Below are 22,466 nucleotides of genomic sequence, written 5' to 3'. Positions count from 1 at the left end.
TAGTTTCCAGTGTTGAAATCAATTATATAAATGACACAGTTGTTGAAACTATAGAAATTATTTAGGATTTACTTTGTGTCCCCATTTATTATGTCCACTATGTTATTATTTTATTTTAGACAAGTACAGTTACTGAGAGATACATATGGAATGTTTTTAAATACTCACCAGATGGCATTGCAATCCCTGTCAGTAATGAGAAGCATGGTTTTGATCAGATGTGACACATTTCTAATTTATTTTCAATTTTGGAAACGCAAGTCAGTCGTACCTTTATTATATGTCTGCAAGGTTACCAATGTAGTAATCCACCAATATACTGAATGAGTTTGACCATTATACCACAAAGTAGGTTAAGTATACCAAACCCTAAAACAAAAGCCTGAGTGGTAATATGTCAGACTAGCAAGGTCATAGGATGAGACATTTAAGAAAATGTCTACTATGTTACTGTCTGCTAAGTTACCTTCAACAAAGTAACTTAGTAGACCAGTGTTGGTAACCTAGTAGACAAACAGGTAGAAATGCCATCATTACATGGAGTTATTGCTAAAATGTTAATATTAATATGTCTCCTACATGTTTATACTGAATAATAGTTTACCTATTTAAAGTGTAGTCTTAGAATATTAGCTTTACTGTAAATTTGTGACACTTTAGTAACATAGCGGACAACGGAGTAACTTAGTGGCCACACTGTCAGTATATCAGTTACCAGTGTAAAACACATCACAGTTGTCATCACATTAATTTATACTAATAGTTAATGATGGACACATACTTGTTTTCAGTTATTTTAATAAATACAGGTAAATTTTATTTAACTACTACCAGTGTACCAGTTAATTACTATATACTGTGTTTATAACATTTGCAGACTGCCAGTAAAATTAGGATGAACTTTTTTATGTGGAACTAGGATAGTCAGAAGTCAGAAATGTGTCCCGATATATAAAACATTTTAAGGGTCAGGTGTTATGGTGTGCACTGTATTAATATTTCAATTTTGTGGTAATATGTTGATTAAAATAATGGTTATACATATAGCTGCTGTATGCACTATTGTGTTTATTACTAATGACATCTTTTCAGTTTGATTTAGTGATATATATCCTAATGAATGTGTTCTCTACTTGGCACATGAAAGTGTCACCAAAGTAAATAATAATAAATAAAAAATTAACAAACCAAAAATAACACACACCCCCCCCCCCCCCCCCACACACACACACACTGAATTCTGACCAGGGGGATGCCAGTTATGTTTGTTCAATAGCTGACCTGTGCAAATGCAAATACATTCTTTCTGCAGAGTTCTTATATTGTAACTTCTGTAGAGTCACGTATATTATCTCCTGTAAACCCCGTCTTGTCACTGTATCATATTGTGTATTGCATGAACCTCATATGCCGTTGTGTAACGGCCTGAGTCGTAATAAAGTTTCTGTTTCTGTTAATTATGAAATATTGGCTAACACTACTCTTACTCAAACGTCAGCACAAATAGCTCAGTCAACACTGAAGTGACTACTGTTGTATCTTCTTGTATATATAATCCCATGGGTCACTGTGCATTCTGCCTCGACAATAAGAACATTTATGGGTATATTTATGAAAACTGTTTTGTCTCCTTCCCAAACCAACCGCTAATGGTAGTAAGCATAAACAAACTGACACAAGTTATGAGACCAGATCTTATAAATGATATAAGCATGTACACATGCATGCATTTAACATATAACATTTCAAAAGTGTTGAAAAATAAAAACAGAAATAATATATGATTTTGTCAGCTGAAGTAAATTTTTTAAAAAGATGTATATTGGCATGTAGTTCAATTTTGTATTTGTTATATTGATCCATCAGGTTTCTGCCAGAGGGTAAAACGGGTATGGTGCCATACCCACATTTTTGGGTAGATTTTTTTTTTAATTAACTTTTAACCAAATTAATTATTCTTATCAGTATTGTATGATTGTCTTAACCCTAGCCCAAAACTTAACCCATTTTCTTTCTGGAGGAGGTCCTCATACTGTGGTTGCATTCAGTTCCATAGCGCCATACCCATACATTTCTTTCTGGCAGAAACACTGTCCATGGAACATTTTGTTTGATTCCAAATATTACGATATTCATGCCGAGGAGTCTTTAATCATTCATTTACTCATTTGAATTAAATGTGTAACAGTTAAGATTTTAAATGTTATTTATTGTCAATTCCGATTGAATCATTTACATCTGATGATGACCTCACATCAGTAAAATAATTGTTTGTCTGTATTTAGACATATGACCTTGTTACTCATTCTTATTACTGTATCAGCCTGTTCTGATCATTAAATATAGATAATCAGAGTTTTTACTGTAAGTCAGTCAGTTCATTCATGGTTATTATAAGTAACTTAGTGGAAGTTAAACCTGGTCTACTATGTTACCCAGCATGTCCACTAGGTTACTTTCATGAACAAATGTATTTCTTTTTTAATTAAAAGGTATGTTGTTAATGGATATTAGCATATATTTACAAGGGCAGTAAAAGGATGTGCTGGTTGATATTATAGTAAAACTACTTCTTGCAACATATAGGAAATATTTTTCAAATTATAAATGATAGTTTTTAAGAAAATATATGATAAGAGTAAACATTTAGGTGATTACATAAAATATAACCTTATCTTGTAACAAAGTGACGTTAATTCATAGAAAGGAACAGCTTGCCTAAATTGTAGTACCATATAAAATGTCCCCTGTGTATGTTTTAGTGCAATGTTTGATATTGCTGTTGTCCATAACTTAGTGGACACTATTTCTTACCTGTGACAGTTTTAAAAAACACACATACAAACTGAAATGGCTATTAGCTTGCCAAACCATCATTTCATGGGCAGAAATATATACTGAATACAGTACTGAAAATAAAAAATAGATTCAAGTTTCGTTTTTAAGAAAAACAAAATCTGATTTTTTTCCCTTTTCTGTGGAATGACCCATATACCAGTAGGGTTCATATTCAGTTTACATGACATGTTTACATACATATTCCACCCTTGCCCCCCCCCCCCCCCCCCCTTTTTATACATCAGTTCATACTACATGTATTCACATATACCAGCCGTTGCTATTCAGAACAAATGCCGAGACATAATACAATTCATGTTGGCAGTGTACTGCACAAGTATGTCTCCATTAAAATTGAGTGGACAGATCTACATGTAATGATGTAGCTTGCATGTAGTTAGAATAGAGCAGGATTTGGGTTATAAGATTGACCCCCTCAGTTGACCCAGTCTCTGGTTGGTATTTTTGTCTCTCTCTTGTTTTTCTTTCTGTTCCCCAGAAGGCTGTGGTATGCAACCCCTACAATTTTTTAATTCTATGGACTATGTGTATTTGTCTTTTTTTTCCCCCAAGGTCTTTCTTGGACATTCTCTTAATTGCAGGAGTTGTAATATGGAAAAATGAATCCATGATTACATTTACACACTGACTTTATTTTAAGACATATGCATTATGTGTATACATGTGTATACATGTGTATATATATTTATATAAATATTTGTAAAAGGTTCGACAGACACATCTATGTGTATGCATATGTACATTTACAGCATCACCAATTTAGGCATATACAAAGAAAGGATGTTACATGCGTTTGTTTTGACTTTTTAAATTATTACAGAAGTTAATATTTTTTATTAATTAAATATAATTTCATTACAGGATATTGACAAAAAGTGAAAATGAGTGGAATAAGCCGACGTGTGACTAAACTTGCGACGACCTGTTTGTGTCGGCCTTTTCAAACGGGGGCAGTGAAGCAGGGCAACGTGATAGGGCCCAAGTCCCAGGCAGTGTTTACGAGGGAGGGCAAGTACGGAGCTCACAATTACGGACCGCTGCCGGTTGCAATCAATAAAGGAAAAGGTAATTATCAGTCTGCTTATGTACATATATGGGGCAAGGTGTGTGGGACGTAGTCCAGTGGTAAAGCACACGCGGTCAGTCTAGGATCGATCCGCGTCGGTGGGACAGTTGGGCTATTTCTCGTTCCAGTCAGTGCACCACGACTGGTGTATCAAAGGCTGTGGTATGTGCTATCCTGTGTGGGATGATGCATATAAAAGATCCCTTGCTACTAATGGAAAAATGTAGCGGGTTTCCTCTCTAGGACTGTCAAAATTCTAAATCTAAATCTAACAGCTGATGATTAATAAATTAATGTGCTCTGCTGGTGTAGTTAAACAAAACAAACTATACCGGGCAGGATCTATCTCGGTTGATAGAGCGCTCACCTGATGTGCTTGCATCGTGAGATCGAATCACCTCTGTGGACCCATTATCAGATTTTGTTTTGTTTTACCTGTCCCAACTAGTGCTTCACAACTGGTATATCAAAGGATGTGGTATGTGCTGTCCTGTCTGTTGGAAAGTGCATATTAATGAATGCTTGTTCTTCAAATATTCAAACTGTAAAAATTACACCAGCAAGTTATATCCACCCCATATATTTCACAAGCTGGAGAAAGTTATCACTGTGTTTTCAGTTAGCTTAGAAAATAAATGGCATATTTTGGCAAGTGTTACCAGTACAGTTAAGACGGCACATGTAGGTGCTAACATGATTTGATTCTGTTGGTAAGGAAGGAAGGAAGGAAGGAAGGAAGGAAAGAAGGAAAACTCTTATTAACGTGCCAATATCCACTGATGGTTCAGGCACATCCATCCTAGGCATGAGTTCTGATTTGCACCAGATCTCCTGTTGGCAAGCACTGCTGGTGTGTGCATGGTTATACATCCACTTGAAAAACCAGGGCTTTTGATTTCTCTAATTTGAGCACAACGGGGACTTATGTCCTTTTTGAGTGCAGAAAAGGTTGTTTTAGTTCAGTACTGTCATTAACAGCAGCATTTCAAGTTATCTTATTCTAATTAAACAGAACATTTCAGTGGTTTTGAGGTCAGCTGGTTTGTATTTAATTTGGGAATGATTATTTTAGGCCTATGTATTTTGATGCAATCTAAAGCCCTGAAAGCACATTGACTAGGCGAATAGGTTTAAGGCTTGTGCATGTATGTAGATGCTGGCTTTGTTACCCAACTGGTACAAATTGCACAGGGAACTATAGATGATATTAACTCTCAACATCACCTTCTCCTGTCTCTATTTTTACTTATTCTATCTGAAAGTTGTTCCATTCAAATGTTTCAGTATTGAAGTGGCCTCTTGTTAGGAGTGAGACGTAGCCCAGTTGTCAAGCACTCACTTGATGTGTGATCAGTCTAGGATCGACCCCCTTCAGTGGGCCCATTGGGCTATTTCTCATTCCAGCCAGTGTACTACGACTAGTATATTAAAGGCTGTGGTATGTGCTATCTTGTCTGTGGGATTGTGCATGTAAAAGATCTCTTGTTGGTAATGGATAAATATAGCGGGTTTCCTTCTAAGACTATACATCAAAATTACCAAATGTTTGACATCCAGTAGCTGATGATTAATTAATCAATGTGCTCTAGTAGTGTTGTTAAACATAACAAACTTTGACTTTCGGTTTCTTGTTAGGGAGCCACAAATCTGCTTAACTGAATTAGAACTGTCAAACATATAACGTCATATTTGTTAATAATTTGGGGTGAGGGGGGATGCAGGGGGAGAATCAGTATTTTGTTATTTTTTAATTGATTTGTCCAGATGGACATGGCGTACAGGGGCCTAGCTTCCATATATGCAGGTACGGAGCTGCACACCACCTGAGATTACAAATATTTGTTTTAAATTAAAATATATGATGTAAATGCGTGTATGTGTATGCATTTTATTCCATCACCGGAAAGGTCTGCGTACCACCTGAAAATCCCAAGCTAGGCCTCTGGTGTAACAACAGTTTACTTGTCCCATGGGCAAATCCACTTGACCCATACCAAAACATTTGTGCCGGGTATTTATTAAATTTTATAGTTTATTTTTAGGGGGTGTTGTTGGTGGGGATTAAGAGGGAGAAAAAAAGATTTAAACCCATCTTTGTTGCTGTAGTTGTAAAGTAATTTGTGTTTGTGATTGTAGGTGTGTTTGTGTGGGATGTGGAAGGCAACAGGTACTATGATTTCCTCAGTGCATACAGCGCCGTGAACCAAGGACACTGTCACCCAAAGATTGTTGCAGCGCTGAAGGATCAGGCGGACATCCTGACCTTGACCTCACGAGCTTTTTACAACAATGTTCTTGGGGAATTTGAAGAATACATTACAAAGATGTTCGGATATGACAAAGTCTTGCCAATGAACACAGGTATATAAATCAATATTTCTGGTACCAAATTTCATGTACAGCTGCAAAATTGGATGGTTTGTGATATTTAAAAAATACAGTAAAACCTGTCTAAATTGGATCACGCCGGAGACATAATATTTATCCGATTTAGATGGATCCGGTGTTTAGTGAGACAATGTTTAATAATTTAGAAAATTTGGGACCATGAAACATGGCCAGTTTTGACAGGGTCCGGTTTAGAAAGGTTTCACTGTATGTTTTAAAAACTGTATTTTAAAATTTTGAATTCATGAACAACTCTAAAAAAAAATTCAATGAATAAAATGGATAAACTGTATTAATAATGTTCATAGAGTAATTTATCATGAAGAGTTTTAGAAAATATTTAAAATCAAAATGTTTTTGTTTTTTTGTCTTATGTTTCTGTCATTAATTAAAACAGATTTTTAATTTTCTATGCAGGAGTGGAAGGTGGTGAAACTGCTTGCAAACTAGCCAGGAAATGGGGATACCAGGTGAAAAAGATTCCCGAAAATAAGGCCAAAATTGTGTTTGCTGCTGGTAACTTCTGGGGGCGTACGTTGGCAGCCATCTCCAGCTCCACTGAACCCTCAAGTTACACTGGATATGGACCCTTCATGCCAGGATTTACGATTGTTGATTATGACAATGTTGAACAGTTGGAGGTGAGGCCTAGAGGACACTCCTCAAGTGTCTTGTGATATCATAATTTATCAGCACGAGTTGATAAAAGTATGAAATCTGAGGCTTGCTGAGGATTTTTATCCTTTTATCAACGAGTGCTGATAAATTATGATATCACAAGACACAAGTTGGGTATTCTTTTTATTATGCAATCTTATTCTTTTCATTTGCGACAATTGCGATATTTGGCAGCGGTAGACTCGTTAACTAGCAGAACGACAGTGGGTTGACGTCACTAATGATAGGTTTAGCGCTGAAACATGCACAGTGACGTAGCATGTACTTTGACAAATTTTAAACAGCAGTTCTCTTACTATCATCTGTCTAAAAATTGTAAACATATATCCATTAATTTCCAAGATTTTAGGGTGAATAATTTTACCTTCCATAGCCTTACTGGCAGAAACCTTGATTGTTAGAATTTTAGAACCAGAAAACTCCAATCTATTAAATAATATTGTGAAATTGTATAATTTGTATGTATATTATTGTGCTTATTCAGGTTTATATAAAAACAAGATCTTTTTCCAGAATTATTCTGGAATTTAGCACTACCTAAATTGTTTCTGTTCTTGTCCTTTAATAACAAATGCTTACACAAAAAATAAGAAGCTCATATCTAGTAGCCTAGTACTTTGCAAGACTTTTGTTTTTTTAGTCCTATTCATGCCTGCAACACTGTCACAAATGTGTCTTCTCCCATGATATTATGCATAAATTTACTCTATATTATATCTATGGTAATTTCTCATAATTTGGAGAAATTTTGCCCATTATAATTATAGTGATTAATTTGTGTTGTGCTTATATTACTGTTAAACCGGTAACAGATTTTGCTGTTTTAACTATATTGAGGAGTTGTCTCCCATAGTCTGACAAATGGATTTGTAAATGCCCATTTAATAATTTATTTCCACAGAAGTGTTAATGTTTCATAGTTGAATTCATGGGGTCTCTTTGCTAGAGTACAGTCTATAAATGATATTTGAACATGATTTGTGCTTTGGACGCTACTCAAGCGTGTATAAGTGCCTGCATTCTGTAAAGTTTGTAGCATTTCTTTTATTCACTACAATTAGTAAGAGGAATTTGCATGAATTTATATAGTGCTATTTTGATTATGTGATATTTTCTGTCATATTAATTAATAGATCAACAAAGAACAATCAGTTTAATTGATACTCGGTTAACATTATTTGAGATATTTTTTATTGTATCTCACCAAAAAGTGGGTGAGATTTTTAGCTGAGTCAGTTGAGTGCTTGCTTGAGGTGATTGTATTGCAGGATCGAACCACCTCGGTGGATCCATTCAGCTGATTGTTTTTTCTTTTCTTGTTCCAACCAGTGCACCGCAGCTGGACAAAGGCCGTGGTATGTGTTTTCCTGTCTGTGGGAAAGTGCGTATAAAAAGATCCCTTGCTGCATTAGGAAAAATGTAGCGGATTTCCTCTGACTATGAGTCAGAATGACTAAATGTTTGACCTCCAATAGCCGATGGTTAATTAATCAATGTGCTCTAGTGGTGTTGTTACACAAAACACAGTTCTTCTCACCCAAATGTTAATTCTAAACAATAGATGTTGAAACCTCTAATATAAATGCTGCATTAATTTAGTCACAAGCATACAGTTTATGTCAGTTAATCCTGTATACAGTAGGCTTTGGCTGCACCTCAAAACATCGTAAAGTTACACAGCTCTCTTTTTGTTCTTATTTTCCCCCCCCCCCCCCCCCACTCTCCCCTTTCCTTTTACTCCTTTGAATTTCATCTCATTTCTTCCCGATCTGGCAACTCCTCCTATCTTTCAACTTCTTTCGCTGTCCACCTCAACATCCCAGTCCTTGTCTCTCCAACCGCAACAGGTGCTGGTCTGTTGTGGCTATCCGTGCCACACACTTGTGATTTGATTCTCGTTAGCTTTTAGCTGTGGGCTTAGTCTGTCAACTTGGGACAGTGTGATGATAGAAACTTACTATTGGTGCAATAATTCTTGTGCCATTGAAAAGATGAAATAATACATTTAAAATACATGTCTGTTAATTAAGATAAATTGTCGCGTTACTATTGGTAAAATAATTTGAGTATTCCTTTCTAATGATCAAATTAATTTACTGAAACATAATAATTAATTTTTCTCAGTAAATGTGTGCAGTTATCTGAAGGTTCCATTATATTGCAGTGATTCCACAACTTTCTGATTTTGGGTTGGAAGCATAAGATCATGGTCAGAAACCAAAAATAAATAGAGGATAATAAACAAGTTACCAGTTATTATCAAATTTATGTCCAGAGTGACACAATTTTCACTTGTCTCAAGCTTTAGCAAGTAAAAAATGAATATTATTTCACGAGGAACATAAATTTAATAATGTAAGTGGTACCAAGTTTGTTATTCTATTTATTACCTAGCTATATTTTTCTCTAAAAACATTTTATTTTTGATATACGTAAATGTACATGTAGCCTATATAGAGACAATGTAAACACACTGTTCTGAGTATTGCTTTAACTTTGTATTTTAATCATGTTCTTATATAATTTACAAAAACCAAAGTTCTGTTTATTCTGTTTATATATATATATATATATATGTAACAAATTACATTGAAATGACGTTTTATTACAAATTTAACACAGAAAACAGAGAGCCGTAAACACAAAGTCTTTACACTAAGTGATGTCATTGTGTGTGTTTGCCAAATCGTGATAACGTCATATTTAGTACCGACAAGATCATTGGTTTTGTAAGTGTCAAATCGTCCAATAGTATTGTTCGTTGAACCAATGCAGAATATTTCCCACTGAGAAAATATGAAAAATATTTTTCCACATTTAGAGTGACCGCTGGGATAATAAAGAAATTTATCTAGTCATATTATCCTGACAATATACTGATTGAAGGATAAATGTTATAATAATATTGTTTGACCATCAGAAAGTGCTCAGCGACCCAAACACTTGTGCATTCATGGTTGAACCAATCCAAGGAGAGGCAGGAGTGGTGGTGCCCTCTGATGGCTATCTGAAGAAGGTCAGAGAACTCTGTTCCAAGTATAATGTGCTTTGGATTGTTGATGAGGTACAGACTGGACTGGCTAGGACGGGAAAGTAAGTCATGTCACTTGCTGTAGCATGTTGAAACATTTGTTGTCACTGCTTCATGCTGCATATTATATCATTGTGCGATTTTGAGGAGAGTCCGGGATCCTGAGGCTCGCAAAAATCACATAGGACTCTCTAGCTTGGCTAGCATACGAGCCTTCATGGCTCATAAACATTATTTGTACAAATTACATTGATTCTTTAAAATGTCTCAAAATCCTGGGAAACCACAGTCTTGAATAGGGATCTTTTCCATGGTTTCATGCAAAACATTTAGCGTATCTTCTGTTCTACTGGAGACGCATGGCAGGGCTCGCTGGGTTGGTGGCGGGTTCTGAAGATTTGCAAACAGGGAGTCCTTATAACACTTAAATTTTTTAAACCAAAATCGCACAGTTATATAATACATATGAAGAGTTCAGGCGCAAAACGCGATATAAACCATTTTCTTCCTAGTTTTTAGTTAAAGCCCTTATTGTATGTCAGTAAGGGCTAATTGTAGGCCCGCTGATTTGCTGCAAAACGTGATTGATCCTTATGAAATTGTATTGGGTAAATCCCGTTTTTTTTTATCAAAACGTGATATACGCCAATTAAAAAACCCATTTTTACTGAAAATGAAAAATGGATGTATCGCGTTTTGCGCCTGAACTCTTCATATATTTCTATGTATAGTTACATAAGGCATCAGTTGTTTCTTCTTTTTAATATTTTATATTTAATATTATGTGTATTCATGTGATTGGGTTTTAGGTAGCATAAAATCATTTCTTCTGTCCCTGCTATTTGTAACAGCTGTATTCTTACTATGTATAACTGCTTCATATTATTTACCCCAGTTTAACAGTAAGGGGTTTTTTAATTATAAAATTTACATAAAATGCTGAATTTGTTTCACTGGTGTAGTATTTAAATAACTCAGTCTTTTGAAGTTATTTGTTATTGTGACTGACTTCTAAGAATTGAGTAATAGTATGTGGTACAATGTACATGTATGCTGTCATTTGAAAATTGTTTGAAAATGGATATGTATCAGTAAAATTAGGGTATGTAACCAAAGTTTGGGTGTCAACAATCTATGTTGTTGGGTTGTTGTTTTTTTTATGCCAAATATAAATTTATTTATGTTTTAAGTAGAAAAAAGGCAATTTTGGTGTCATTTCGAAGACAGTTTATACTGATGTACTTTTGGTACTAGGTTAATTGTTCTATGTATCCTTCAGTATTATAGATCAAATTCTAGGTATCACTAATTTTTATAAACATTGACTAATAAATTACCTGTTTTCTCTTAACAATTCTCCAAAGACTTGACACTTGGCCAAAGCAGAAATCCTTTTCAGAATGAGTCCTGGTGAAATAGCTCATCTGGTAGATTACTTACAGCAACACATTTGTTGTTTCAGGAGACTTGCTGTTGACCATGAAAATGTGCGGGCCGACATTGTCATTCTCGGCAAGGCACTGTCAGGTGGAATCCTGCCGGTAATTATGGATTTTTTAATGTTTCTTTTGATCCAAATCAACTTACCTAGTGGTTATAGGCCATAGAAACTGGCTTACAGTGAATGCCCACAAAACTGGACCCTCAGTAAACCGGAATTCCCTCAAAATCAAATGTTTTTCGTATTCCCTGTTTAAAACATCAGTACATAACAACCTCTCTAAACCAGTTACCTCTTAAAACCAGACATTTTAATTAGTTCCATGGGTGTCCAGTATAGAGAGGCTTCACATGAAACAGATGTTCTCTCCTGCTAGTCTGCAGTTTACTAATCCGTGTCATAAGTCATCTGTAGGCCTATGGGCAAGACTTATTACTGTAACGGTCTTGAGTCATAAGAAATATAGCATAGTGCCTCTTAACCCATGCACAGGTTACATGTACTTGTACAATGAATTATAGGCCTGATAATTCATAGGTTGTGACACATTTATGAAGTTTACAATTATTTCTTAAATCATGCCGAGTTATCTGTTATTATCACTATTCTTGTTGCAATGATATGTGTTTGTGTAATTTATATTTAAGTAACGCCCAATTAATCAAAATTTACGCGGTGCTATTTTTTTTCAAAACATTTTGTGGATAACGAAATACTGTTTTGTCGACTGTCTTGACACGTGGTGACCTGAACCACCGTTCTCAGCTTACTGCTTGGCCTGGGGCCAGAAAATTGGTTTTCCTTCAGGGTATTACGTTTCATGTTCTTCAATAAATGGTTTTAGAAGTACCATTCTGTTTTCCAGAAATATATATATGTTTTTATCTAAAATAACACAATCAATACTACCGTATATGTGTCCAGTGTTTCTGCCAGAAAGAAATTTTTGGGTATGGCACTGTGGAATTGATTTCAACCACAGTCAACAGTGGGTATGGGGGATCTCCCCCCGAAAGAAAATGGGTTAAGTTTAGGGTTAGGGTTAAGAAAATCATACAGTAATGATAAGATTAATTAATTTTGTCAAACGGTTAACAAAAAATATAGAATCTGCAAAAATATTTGGGTATGGCGCCATACCCATTTTACCCTCTGGCAGAAACCCTGGTGTCTCAGATCGATCCCCATCATTGGGCCCATTGGGCTATTTCTTGTTCCAGCCAGTGCACCGTGACTGGTATATCAAAGGCCATGGTATGTGCTATCCTGTGTGGGATGATGCATATAAAAGATCCCTTGCAACTAATGGAAAAATGTTGCGGGTTTCCTCTCTATGACTGTCAAAATGACCATGTGTTTGACATCCAATAGCCGATGATTAATAAATCAATGTGTTCTAGTGGAGTTGTTAAACAAAACAAAGAAACTTTAATATTTCTCAAAATCTAAAATATATTGAAGTTTTATTTTCAGCTACTGTGCTTACCTATTTTTATATATACATGTATTAGATCCTATTTGTGATTGAGTTTGACTGTTTTAAGATGTGCTGTTTTGTCTCTGTCCAGATTTCTGTCGTACTTGCTGATGATCCAGTGATGTTGACCATGAAACCCGGGGAGCATGGATCCACCTTTGGTGGCAATCCTCTCGCAGCTAAAGTAGCCGTGGCCGCTCTAGAGGTAACATAGATAATCCACATGTCTGTATCTCTGTTTCTTTATCTTTGTGTGTGCTGTTAGTATATGTCTGTCTAAAGCTGGACATCAGCAATAAATAGTCTTGTATAAATTTATGAACTGTCTGTAAACTGGTTACCTATTTACATTATCCTCTGATTGTTTAATGTGGTGATACTCTGATACTGAATATCTGTACTAATATTTACTATATAGAAACCAAATATTTCAAAGTGAGATCATAACTGTGTAAAGAGTTTCCATCTTTATATTTTATATAAAATTTTATATTGAAATTAGTTTCCGGCATACTTTGTAATTCACCTGAATCATTTCGTATACCCTTGGCATAATCCCGAATGTTTTCAAATTCTTTTCAAATCACTGGCATGGTTTTGCATGTAAGGTTTTGATTGGTCGAATGAAAGGTCAACTGGACATGAGCTCCAATGGGCTGCTGTTAGATCCACATATAATAGTGGAGCTAATTTTAATTAGATTACCTTACATGTACCTTGCAGAAGCCAATTTCACAAAACATCGTAAGTTTACTTTAGACTAGGAGTTACACCCATTGAATGTTTACATGTGGATGATGAATTAGTGTAAGGACGAAAGAAAATGAAATATTTATATTTCAAACTGTTATTTTTACTACATACATACATACATGTATGAATTGTGATTTATAGTCGTGGATTTGCATTTACATGCAAAACTAGGCTTACAGTATTTTGTCAAATTGGTTACTTTGTATTACTGTATTTTTTTAATAATTTAATTAACAGATGAATTACTAGTGTGAAGATGATTTGTTTTTTTAAACGTAGGTTCTTGAAGAAGAAAATTTGGCCGAGAATTCTGAGAAAATGGGTGCATTAATGCGACAAGAGCTGTCAACATTGCCTAAAGAAGTTGTGAGCATTGTGCGTGGAAAAGGATTATTAAACGCAATTGTCATCAACCCTAGTAAGTTCAGGCTGAGACCAAAAAAAATAATGTTGATATTAGTATTGAAATGTAAAGTAACATATAACTATGCTACTTTACATTTCAATACTAATATCAACTATAATGTCTTCCTGCTCTGGTTTTGATCAAGAACTTGTTTATATTTTATTTATATCCATATATCGGAGAGAAATCAGTGTAGTGTACTTGAACTGTACACTTAATATGAGTGTGTGTGAGACAGAGACAGAGAGACAGAGAGAGAGAGAGAGAGAGAGAGAGAGAGAGAGAGAGAGAGAGAGAGGCAGGGAGAGAGACAGGGAGAGAGACAGAGAGAGGAAGGGAGAGAGACAGAGAGGCAGGGAGAGAGACAGAGAGAGAGAGGGAGGTGGTGTAGTGATCTTGAATTGTAAACATAATATGAGTGTGTCGGAGATGGGGTGAGGGGGGCAGAGGGATGTAGTGGTCTTGAACTGTAAACATGAGTGTGTCCGAGAGAGAGAGCGAGAGAGAGAGAGAGAGAAGAAAGAGAGTAAGTGTATTAGTACTTTCATAAAAGAAGTATTTTATTTCTGTTTCAGATTGGAATGCTTGGGATGTTTGTCTCAAACTGCGGGATAACGGCCTGCTTGCCAAGCCAACTCACGGTGATATTATCCGGTTTTCACCACCTCTCATCATCACCGAAGAACAGATGCAGGAATGTGTAGAAATCATCAAGAAAAGCATTCTAAACTTCAAGTAATAGGAAAATCTCTCGTCATCAATGAAGACCTGATGCATAAATGTGTGGAAATTATCAAAACAAAAGAAACATCCTTTGGCTTTAACTAATAGACCTCAATACTTACTGTCAAATGCCCTTGAACTTGCTGTCAGTTGACCTTAATACCTGCTGTCAGTTGACCTTAATACCTGCTGTCAGTTGACCTTGAAACTGCTCAGTTAACCTTGAGAACTGTTGTAAATTGACCTTGAAACTACTGGCAGTTACCTTGAAACATGCTGTCAGTTGACCTTGAAACATGTCAGTTGACCTTGAAACTGCTAACAGTTGACCTTGAAACCTGCTGTACACCTTAAAGCAATATGCCAGTTGGCCTTGCTGCTTTGTCAGTAGAGCTTGAAGCTCTGAGTTGACCATGCTGTCAGTTGACTGTTTTATCTGCAGTTAGTTTAAACCTCCAATTTAGTAATTGATTGGCATACTTAAATCCAGCAAATGTTAAAGCTTGTCTATCTTAGACTGAAGACCTAAGTCAGTTATTAATAAGCTGATCTCATCTCATTAGCATATCATTCCTTTGCTGTAGTACTTGTAAAAATATGCAAAATGTTATATGCACAGTTCTGTTATATGATTAAATGTTTGCTGCATGTCTTATTTAAGGCCAAACTGTGTATGGTATTTCTCTAATCTTTTAAGGGAAGAAGTTTAATCTGTTTAAATAACACATAAAAAACCCATATATATGTATATATTGTAAAATATAATTGATAAAAATCAGTTGTAAAATATAATTGATAAAAATCAGTTGTAAAGTTGAACTGATACAAGACAATTGCCAGCGTCAAGTTTAACATTTATTTCAGTCATACTTTAGGCTAGTCCAGATTTATATAAGCCTTAATTGTGTGGCTATAACTTGAATGACATTAAATCATGTTTGTTAAAAATTGTGACAACCAGGCACTTACTTTTTGAATTTAGGTAGGCTATTCTTTTGTATCATTAAAAGTAGCTACATATAGATGCTCTCATTTGATTGGATTGTTTAGTAATGGAAGTAGCTACAGATAGATGATCTTAATTGATTGGATAAATTTATGCAAACTGTTCCCTTTGTTGGTGTAGTTATGAATAGGTCATTGTTTGTTATTATATTGGCATAGTGAATGTAGAACTATTTTTCAGTATTGTTACTATAATAATAGTATTTGAATGCTGGGTCTCATTATCGTATTAAGACACTTCTTAGTGACGTAATGGTTAAGCCATCAACCTTAAGGTTGGTACTAAGAAGACCTGACCTAACCATTAACCGCTGTCCTGGGCAGACAGCTCACATGGCTGAAATGTGTGCCCAGGATAGCGTGTTTGAACCTTAAGCAGATATAAATAAAAATGAATCTTGTCTTATCAGCTTAGCGAAGCTGTGTTTTTAGGACAGCATACTTTCTTGAACCTTAAGTAGATCTAAATAGAAATGAATCTCCTTTCATCAACTTGGCGAAGCTGTATTTTCAGGACAGCATACTTGAACCTTAAGTAGATATAAATAGAAATGAATCTCATTTCATCAACTTAGCGAAGCTGTGTTTTCAGGACAGCATACTTGAACCGTAACTAGATATAAATAGAAATGAATCTCATTTCACCAAGTTGTGAATTAAATGAATCTCAATTGGTGAACAACCTAGTCATGCTATGTTGCTGATATTAGGTTCTAGCAATACTCTTCTAAACATTTATTGAATGATCCGTCCATTGGTCATTCCTACATGTATCTTTCATCATTTGATGTAATTGTCTTTTCTTGTTAACTGATATGAGGTACAGAATTTTACTCTTACGTCCGTAGTCCGGGACTAATTTCACAAAACATCGTACGCCTTTTTTTGCACGTAAACGTAAATCTACATCTAAACCACAGTTCTTGTTACTACTAACAATAAATCAGATATAGTTTAAAACACACATATTTCATTTTCTTTTGTCCTTAAAATGCTCCATCTTCCGTAATGATGTAACGTTCTGTGTGAAATAGATGCTAAACACGTGTAAATGTATGGTCGGTATAACTGCTAGTCGCAGACGTAAATTTACGATGTTTTGTGATGTTTTGTGAAATTGGCTCGTGATATTTATACCAGTAATACCAAAGTTTTAGTTGGGTTTTTTGGGGTGGGGGTTTTTCACACCTGGATTCATTAGTTGTTGTTGTTGGGGTTTTTTGGGGTTTTGTTTTAAATAAACTATTTTTTGTTTGTTTATTTGATTGCTGTGGATTATAAAATCATTATAATCATTACCAGAGGATATTTTTATTTTGCCTGTATCTGATGATGGTAAATGTGACTGAGTACTATAGAAAATCTTACCCTTTTTTTTTGCTTCTTTTTTTTTTTTTTTTTTTTTAAATCTCATTTTGCACAGCTATGCTGAATGTTTTCCAGTTAGGTAAATGTAAATTTCTAATAATTTAATTCTGTACACTTGCCCAAGAGCGTGGATATTTTAAAATGTTATTAAATTTTGCCTTCTAGGAATATTTTTATATTTGATTCTGAATACTGAAGTTTTTTTAACAATTCCTGCTGGCAATAATAATCCTTGAAATTTGTAAACAATATTTTTGTCAGTAAAAAATTCATAGCTGTTTTTTTGTTTTTGTTTTTATTATTGGAATAAAAATGGACCACTATATTTGATCAAAACAAATTTTCTAGGGCTATTTTTCAATCTTTTTATTCTTTTGGAAGATTAATTAACATTGACAATAATTAAGTAATTTTTAACAAAAGATATTAAAATGTATAATCTGGACAAAAATGGAATACAGTAATGATGGGTTTGGGCATGCAAGATTTTTGGGAAGTCAGGACTGTTTTTGCCAGTTTTAGTAGAATCTCTGTTATCACAACTAGTTGTGTTTGTTCATATACTCATGCTTACAAGTATATAATAATATTATTTTTCTGTACACTTCTAAAATAGGTATTTGGTGCATATATTGTCTTTTATCTTTTTAGTTTATATTCATTATAAGTGCGTGTTTAGTTCTAACACTTTTAGTGGGGGTTTTTTGGTATCCTCCTATAATGAAGTTTACAAATGGTTTTGATATGTAATGATTGTATGCTGTGCAGTTGCTGCTAAAATCAAACAATGTTTACAGTTGATAATGCTTTACGACAGTCTACATATCCTCACTGTGAACAACCTAAGTTATAGTTTTATTTTGAATTTCATGTATGATACAAGCTATACAGATTTTTGCCTTCCTAAGATCATTGCCAACAAAATTATAATTATGATACTTTGTTCCTGTATTCTCAAGGAGTGAGGGAAACATGCATGCTTGCACAGATTTGTCAGTATTAAACATACTACATCGAAACCTCTCAAAACCGGACCCTCTGTAAACTGAAATTCCCTCAAAACCGAGCATCAGTCAAGAGAATAACCCCACTAAACCAGATACCTCTTAAAACCAGACATTTTACTTGGTCCTGAGGGTGTCCAGTTTAGAGGGGTTTCACTGTATAATAGAAGAAACGGTTGTCTTCTGGGGATGAGAAAATAGTTTGATACATGTCAGTTCCATTATTTGCCTTAAAGCAATGGAGAGATCTATGTTTTTCTTTTACAGGTAATGCCGTCTTTGTTGGCACACCTAGTCATATTAATACCATCAGCCAAAGATTTATATAGACACAATAAAACAGTGTCCTCTAGGATATTGGATAACCAGATTTTAGCATCAGATTTATAGCCAAAAAGTAATTGTATGTAACTGTCTCATTTAAGGCAATATCACTGCACTTCAGTTCTGAATATTTATATATATATATATATTATATATATATATATATATATATATTGAATATTTATATATATTGAACAGTTTAGTTCAACTTTACTGAAGTAAATTGGTCACTTAACATTACAGTTTTTTGGAAACATTTACACAGGGCTTATACAATTAAATTATGAATATTTATATACATGCTATATAAGGAACGACACTTTGTGAGTACAATCAACAAGTTATAAAGCAGTTTGTATGTGTTATGGTTTGTATATTTTCTTGAACAAACTCTTAGTTTTAGTCTTATTATGCACTTGTCCAAGCCAGCATAACATTTAAATATTTACAATAGCTTGCATACTGTTTATTTAAACATTATTATGTTGCTTATTATTGGTCTGGTGTTTCTGTTTTCTAAAATCAGGTTGTTAACTACAAAACTTGTTCAGTTAAACATCTACATACTTTTACAAGTGAAGAGTTCATTTCTGAAACCCGATATACACCAGTTTCAAAATGTTGGAACTAGTAGTGTAGTGAAGGTATACTGATCTGCGTTCAGCCAGACCGAGCAGAAAAACGTTCGCTGGACTGGTTTATGCGCTTTACGGTGAACCAAATGGCCATATTGAGAACCAATCAAACAGTTCGCGAACGTTAGCGAAACGTTTGCTGGCTGAACTTGGGGCTGATGTTAGTACAGCTCAACAATAAAGTGTCCCATCAAATGTGATTTATGCCCATTGAACACGGGACTTCTAGAATTTGTTTTAAATCCACTAGCAATGTGATCAGTGATTTAAAACATTTACAAGCCTTTCTTTACTTTAAGTTAATACAATCTTACTAAATAATAGTAATAGTCAGATATGTCACCTGTAGAGGGAGATACATGTAGAGCCTAAAAACACTAACACTGGGGGTTGGAGTGGGCTCAGGATATTGATATTTACAAAATAGACTTAACTGCAACATATGACAAAAAACTATCACTAGCCGTCGGGCATGGCAATAGTAGTTATTTACTAGCCCCAACATTGAATAACACTAGCCTTGGGAGTGGGGCTACCATAATCTAGAAGCTCTGTCTGGCATGGCAATAGTAGTTATTTACTAGCCCAACATTGAATATCACTAGCCATGGGAGTGGGGCTACCATAATCTAGAAGCCCTGATTGAACAGGAACTTAAGACTTTGCTTCATGTGATAGGCAAGTTTTCATGGTGCAGTAAAATCATGTTTTTTTCTCTCAAAATGACATAAATGGATAAATTACATTGTTTTGGAAATGAACTCTTCAAGTATATCTGTGAAGAGATATAACCGTCAATAAAATGTGTTGAGTGCCTCATTAAATGAAACATTTCCATCCTGTGAAGAGACTTTCCGCAATGTGCTGTCATTGCAACTAACCTCTTTCAAACCCATACTAAAACAACCTTTATAATCATTAAAATAGCATATTAAAAATACTTTTCTGGTTTAGATTGTTTTTGTTGTTGTATTCTTGTTGTGGGGTTTGTTTGGTGTTTTTTTTTGTGTTTTTTTTGGGGGGGGGGGGGGGGGGGGGGGGGGGGGGTTAATTATAAATGTGTTTCTGGTCTTCCTGGTTTTTGTACTAGCCCAAACTGGATTTCTTGTATGTAAACAAATTATATGTTGGAAAATAAAATGACATTTGAGCTATTACAAACATTACTATGATTAAAAACAGAATGTACAGGCACTGATATTCTAAACAAAAAAAATGTATTTAATGTACAATTTTACTTGTTCAAAGGAGTCTGTTAGTAAAGAACATCTTAAAGGTCCATTCTCAAAGTTGCAAGTGCCATGTTTCACTGTTTTTCCATATATTTGTAATAAATAATACATGCAATACAGTAGCCAATAATTCCACATATATTCATTTTAAACTAGTATTCTGTTCTTTTTCAATATTTTGCAGTAATATCAATTTATAAAATAGTAATACATGTTTGTAATTTAAATTATTTGAATGTAAATTTTTAAAAAAACATTTGGGGGTGGGGGGTGGGTCAAGTAACTCTAGGTGTATTTTTTACATTTGACGAAGGAAGGAAATGTTTTATTTAACGACACACTCCACACAACCGGCCTCGGTGGAGTCGTGGTTAGCCATCGGTTTACAGGCTGGTAGGTACTGGGTTCGGATCCCAGTCGAGGCATGGGTTTTTTAAATCCAGATACCGACTCCAAACCCTGAGTGAGTGCTCCGCAAGGCTCAATGGGTAGGTGTAAACCACTTGCACTGACCAGTGATCCATAACTGGTTCAACAAAGGCCATGGTTTGTGCTATCCTGCCTGTGGGAAGTGCAAATAAAAGATCCCTTGCTGCCTGTCGTAAAAGAGTAGCCTATGTGGCGACAGCGGGTTTCCTCTCAAAATCTGTGTGGTCCTTGACATATGTTTGACGCCATATAACCGTAAATAAAATGTGTTGAGTGTGTCTTTAAATAAAACATTTCTTTCTTTCTTTCACTCCACACATTTTATTTACAGTTATATGGCATCAGCACATTTCACAGGGTGAGATGTAGCCCAGTGGTAAAGTGCTCACTTGATGTGTTTGGGATCGATCCCTGTCAGTTAGGCCCATTGGGCTATTTCTCGCTCCACGATTGGTACATCAAAGGCTGTGGTTTGTGCTATGCTGTCAATGGGATGGTGCATATAAAAGATCCCTTGCTGCTAATCGAAAAGAGTACCCCATGAAGTGGCGACAGCGGGTTTCCTCCCTAAATATCTGTGTGGTCCTTATCCATATGTTTGACGCCATATAACCGTAAATAAAATATGTTGAGTGCGTCGTTAAATAAACCATTTCCTTCCTTCGGCACATTTCATGAGAAAACATTATAAATAATATAGTCACTCTGCAGTTTTAGGACTACATCTTTAATAATAACAGCAAATTCAAGACAGTCACTTTAATATTGATGTTAGCAATTGCCAATTGGTTACACTTGTGACAAGCTTTCTGTTAAACAGTAGTTGACTACTTAAGTTAGGTTATCATTATTTACTTTTTCAGTCAGGGAAATCTGTGCTTGTAAATGAACATGTGGTTAGAAGAATTTCTAGTCTCTTCTTTCTAGGCTGCAAATTAAAGCTTAATCTTATATTTCTTTTTCCTTTTTCAAAGATCTAGATTGTGCTATATGTTCAATTTGTTTGTTGTTGTTTTTTGGGGTTTTTTGTTTTTGTTTTTTTAAATAATAGGTAAATGTTGCTAACCTGAAATTGTAGAAGGAAAAAGTTCCATTTTATAATTATTACCATGTTTTAAAGTACATCTTTATTATCAATAGAATCCAGTCTTTATTGCCAAAAGACCTTTTGACAATTCCTACAATGATCTGAATTCCTGTGTCACACAGTGTGTTATACAAGACTGTGAAAATAAAGGATCTCAATTTACTGTTATAGATTTCCATATGCATTTCATAAATATCATAGCAAAATCACATCTCTTAGTGTGATATACTGAGCAATATATACATATATTTGTTTTCATAATTCTATAACACCAAGTATTTTCCCTCTTAAAGCCGCACACCCTAGTTCCATCCAGCGAAAATAAATTATAATTTGGTTAATCTACAAACCTGTAACACACTTAGATCACGTTTTTATCAAATGGAGTGAAAAGGCAGGTTTTATATCGATAAATACCATGGGAATCCCCATGTCCCAATTGCTTGAAATAATTTTGAAAGTTAGTATTCTGATGTCACCGGTAGATGTCGTTCGAAGCACAACAATGCCTACGTCACGACAAATTTCACAGACTTGGGGTGCGTTCGTTTCACCTCTCC

At 34.9% G+C, this 22,466-nt stretch overlaps 1 protein-coding gene across 1 annotated transcript in view; it reads left to right on the top strand.

Annotated features, from left to right (window-relative positions):
- LOC121382725 (ornithine aminotransferase, mitochondrial-like) overlaps nucleotides 1-20,111 on the top strand; it is a 31,818-nt gene extending 11,707 nt beyond the window's left edge. The window contains exons 2-9 of the mRNA XM_041512279.1: nucleotides 3,721-3,924; nucleotides 6,062-6,286; nucleotides 6,731-6,954; nucleotides 9,912-10,084; nucleotides 11,485-11,563; nucleotides 13,032-13,145; nucleotides 13,973-14,111; nucleotides 14,675-20,111. Coding sequence (XP_041368213.1) covers nucleotides 3,741-3,924; nucleotides 6,062-6,286; nucleotides 6,731-6,954; nucleotides 9,912-10,084; nucleotides 11,485-11,563; nucleotides 13,032-13,145; nucleotides 13,973-14,111; nucleotides 14,675-14,838 — 1,302 coding nt within the window. The 5' untranslated portion in view covers nucleotides 3,721-3,740 and the 3' untranslated portion in view covers nucleotides 14,839-20,111. The remainder of the gene's footprint in view (nucleotides 1-3,720; nucleotides 3,925-6,061; nucleotides 6,287-6,730; nucleotides 6,955-9,911; nucleotides 10,085-11,484; nucleotides 11,564-13,031; nucleotides 13,146-13,972; nucleotides 14,112-14,674) is intronic.
- Nucleotides 20,112-22,466: the final 2,355 nt, after the last annotated feature.

This window comes from Gigantopelta aegis, chromosome 10, assembly GCF_016097555.1.
Source record: "Gigantopelta aegis isolate Gae_Host chromosome 10, Gae_host_genome, whole genome shotgun sequence".
In the NCBI taxonomy this organism is placed as follows: domain Eukaryota; kingdom Metazoa; phylum Mollusca; class Gastropoda; order Neomphalida; family Peltospiridae; genus Gigantopelta; species Gigantopelta aegis.
This window is presented reverse-complemented; position numbering and strand designations above follow the sequence as displayed.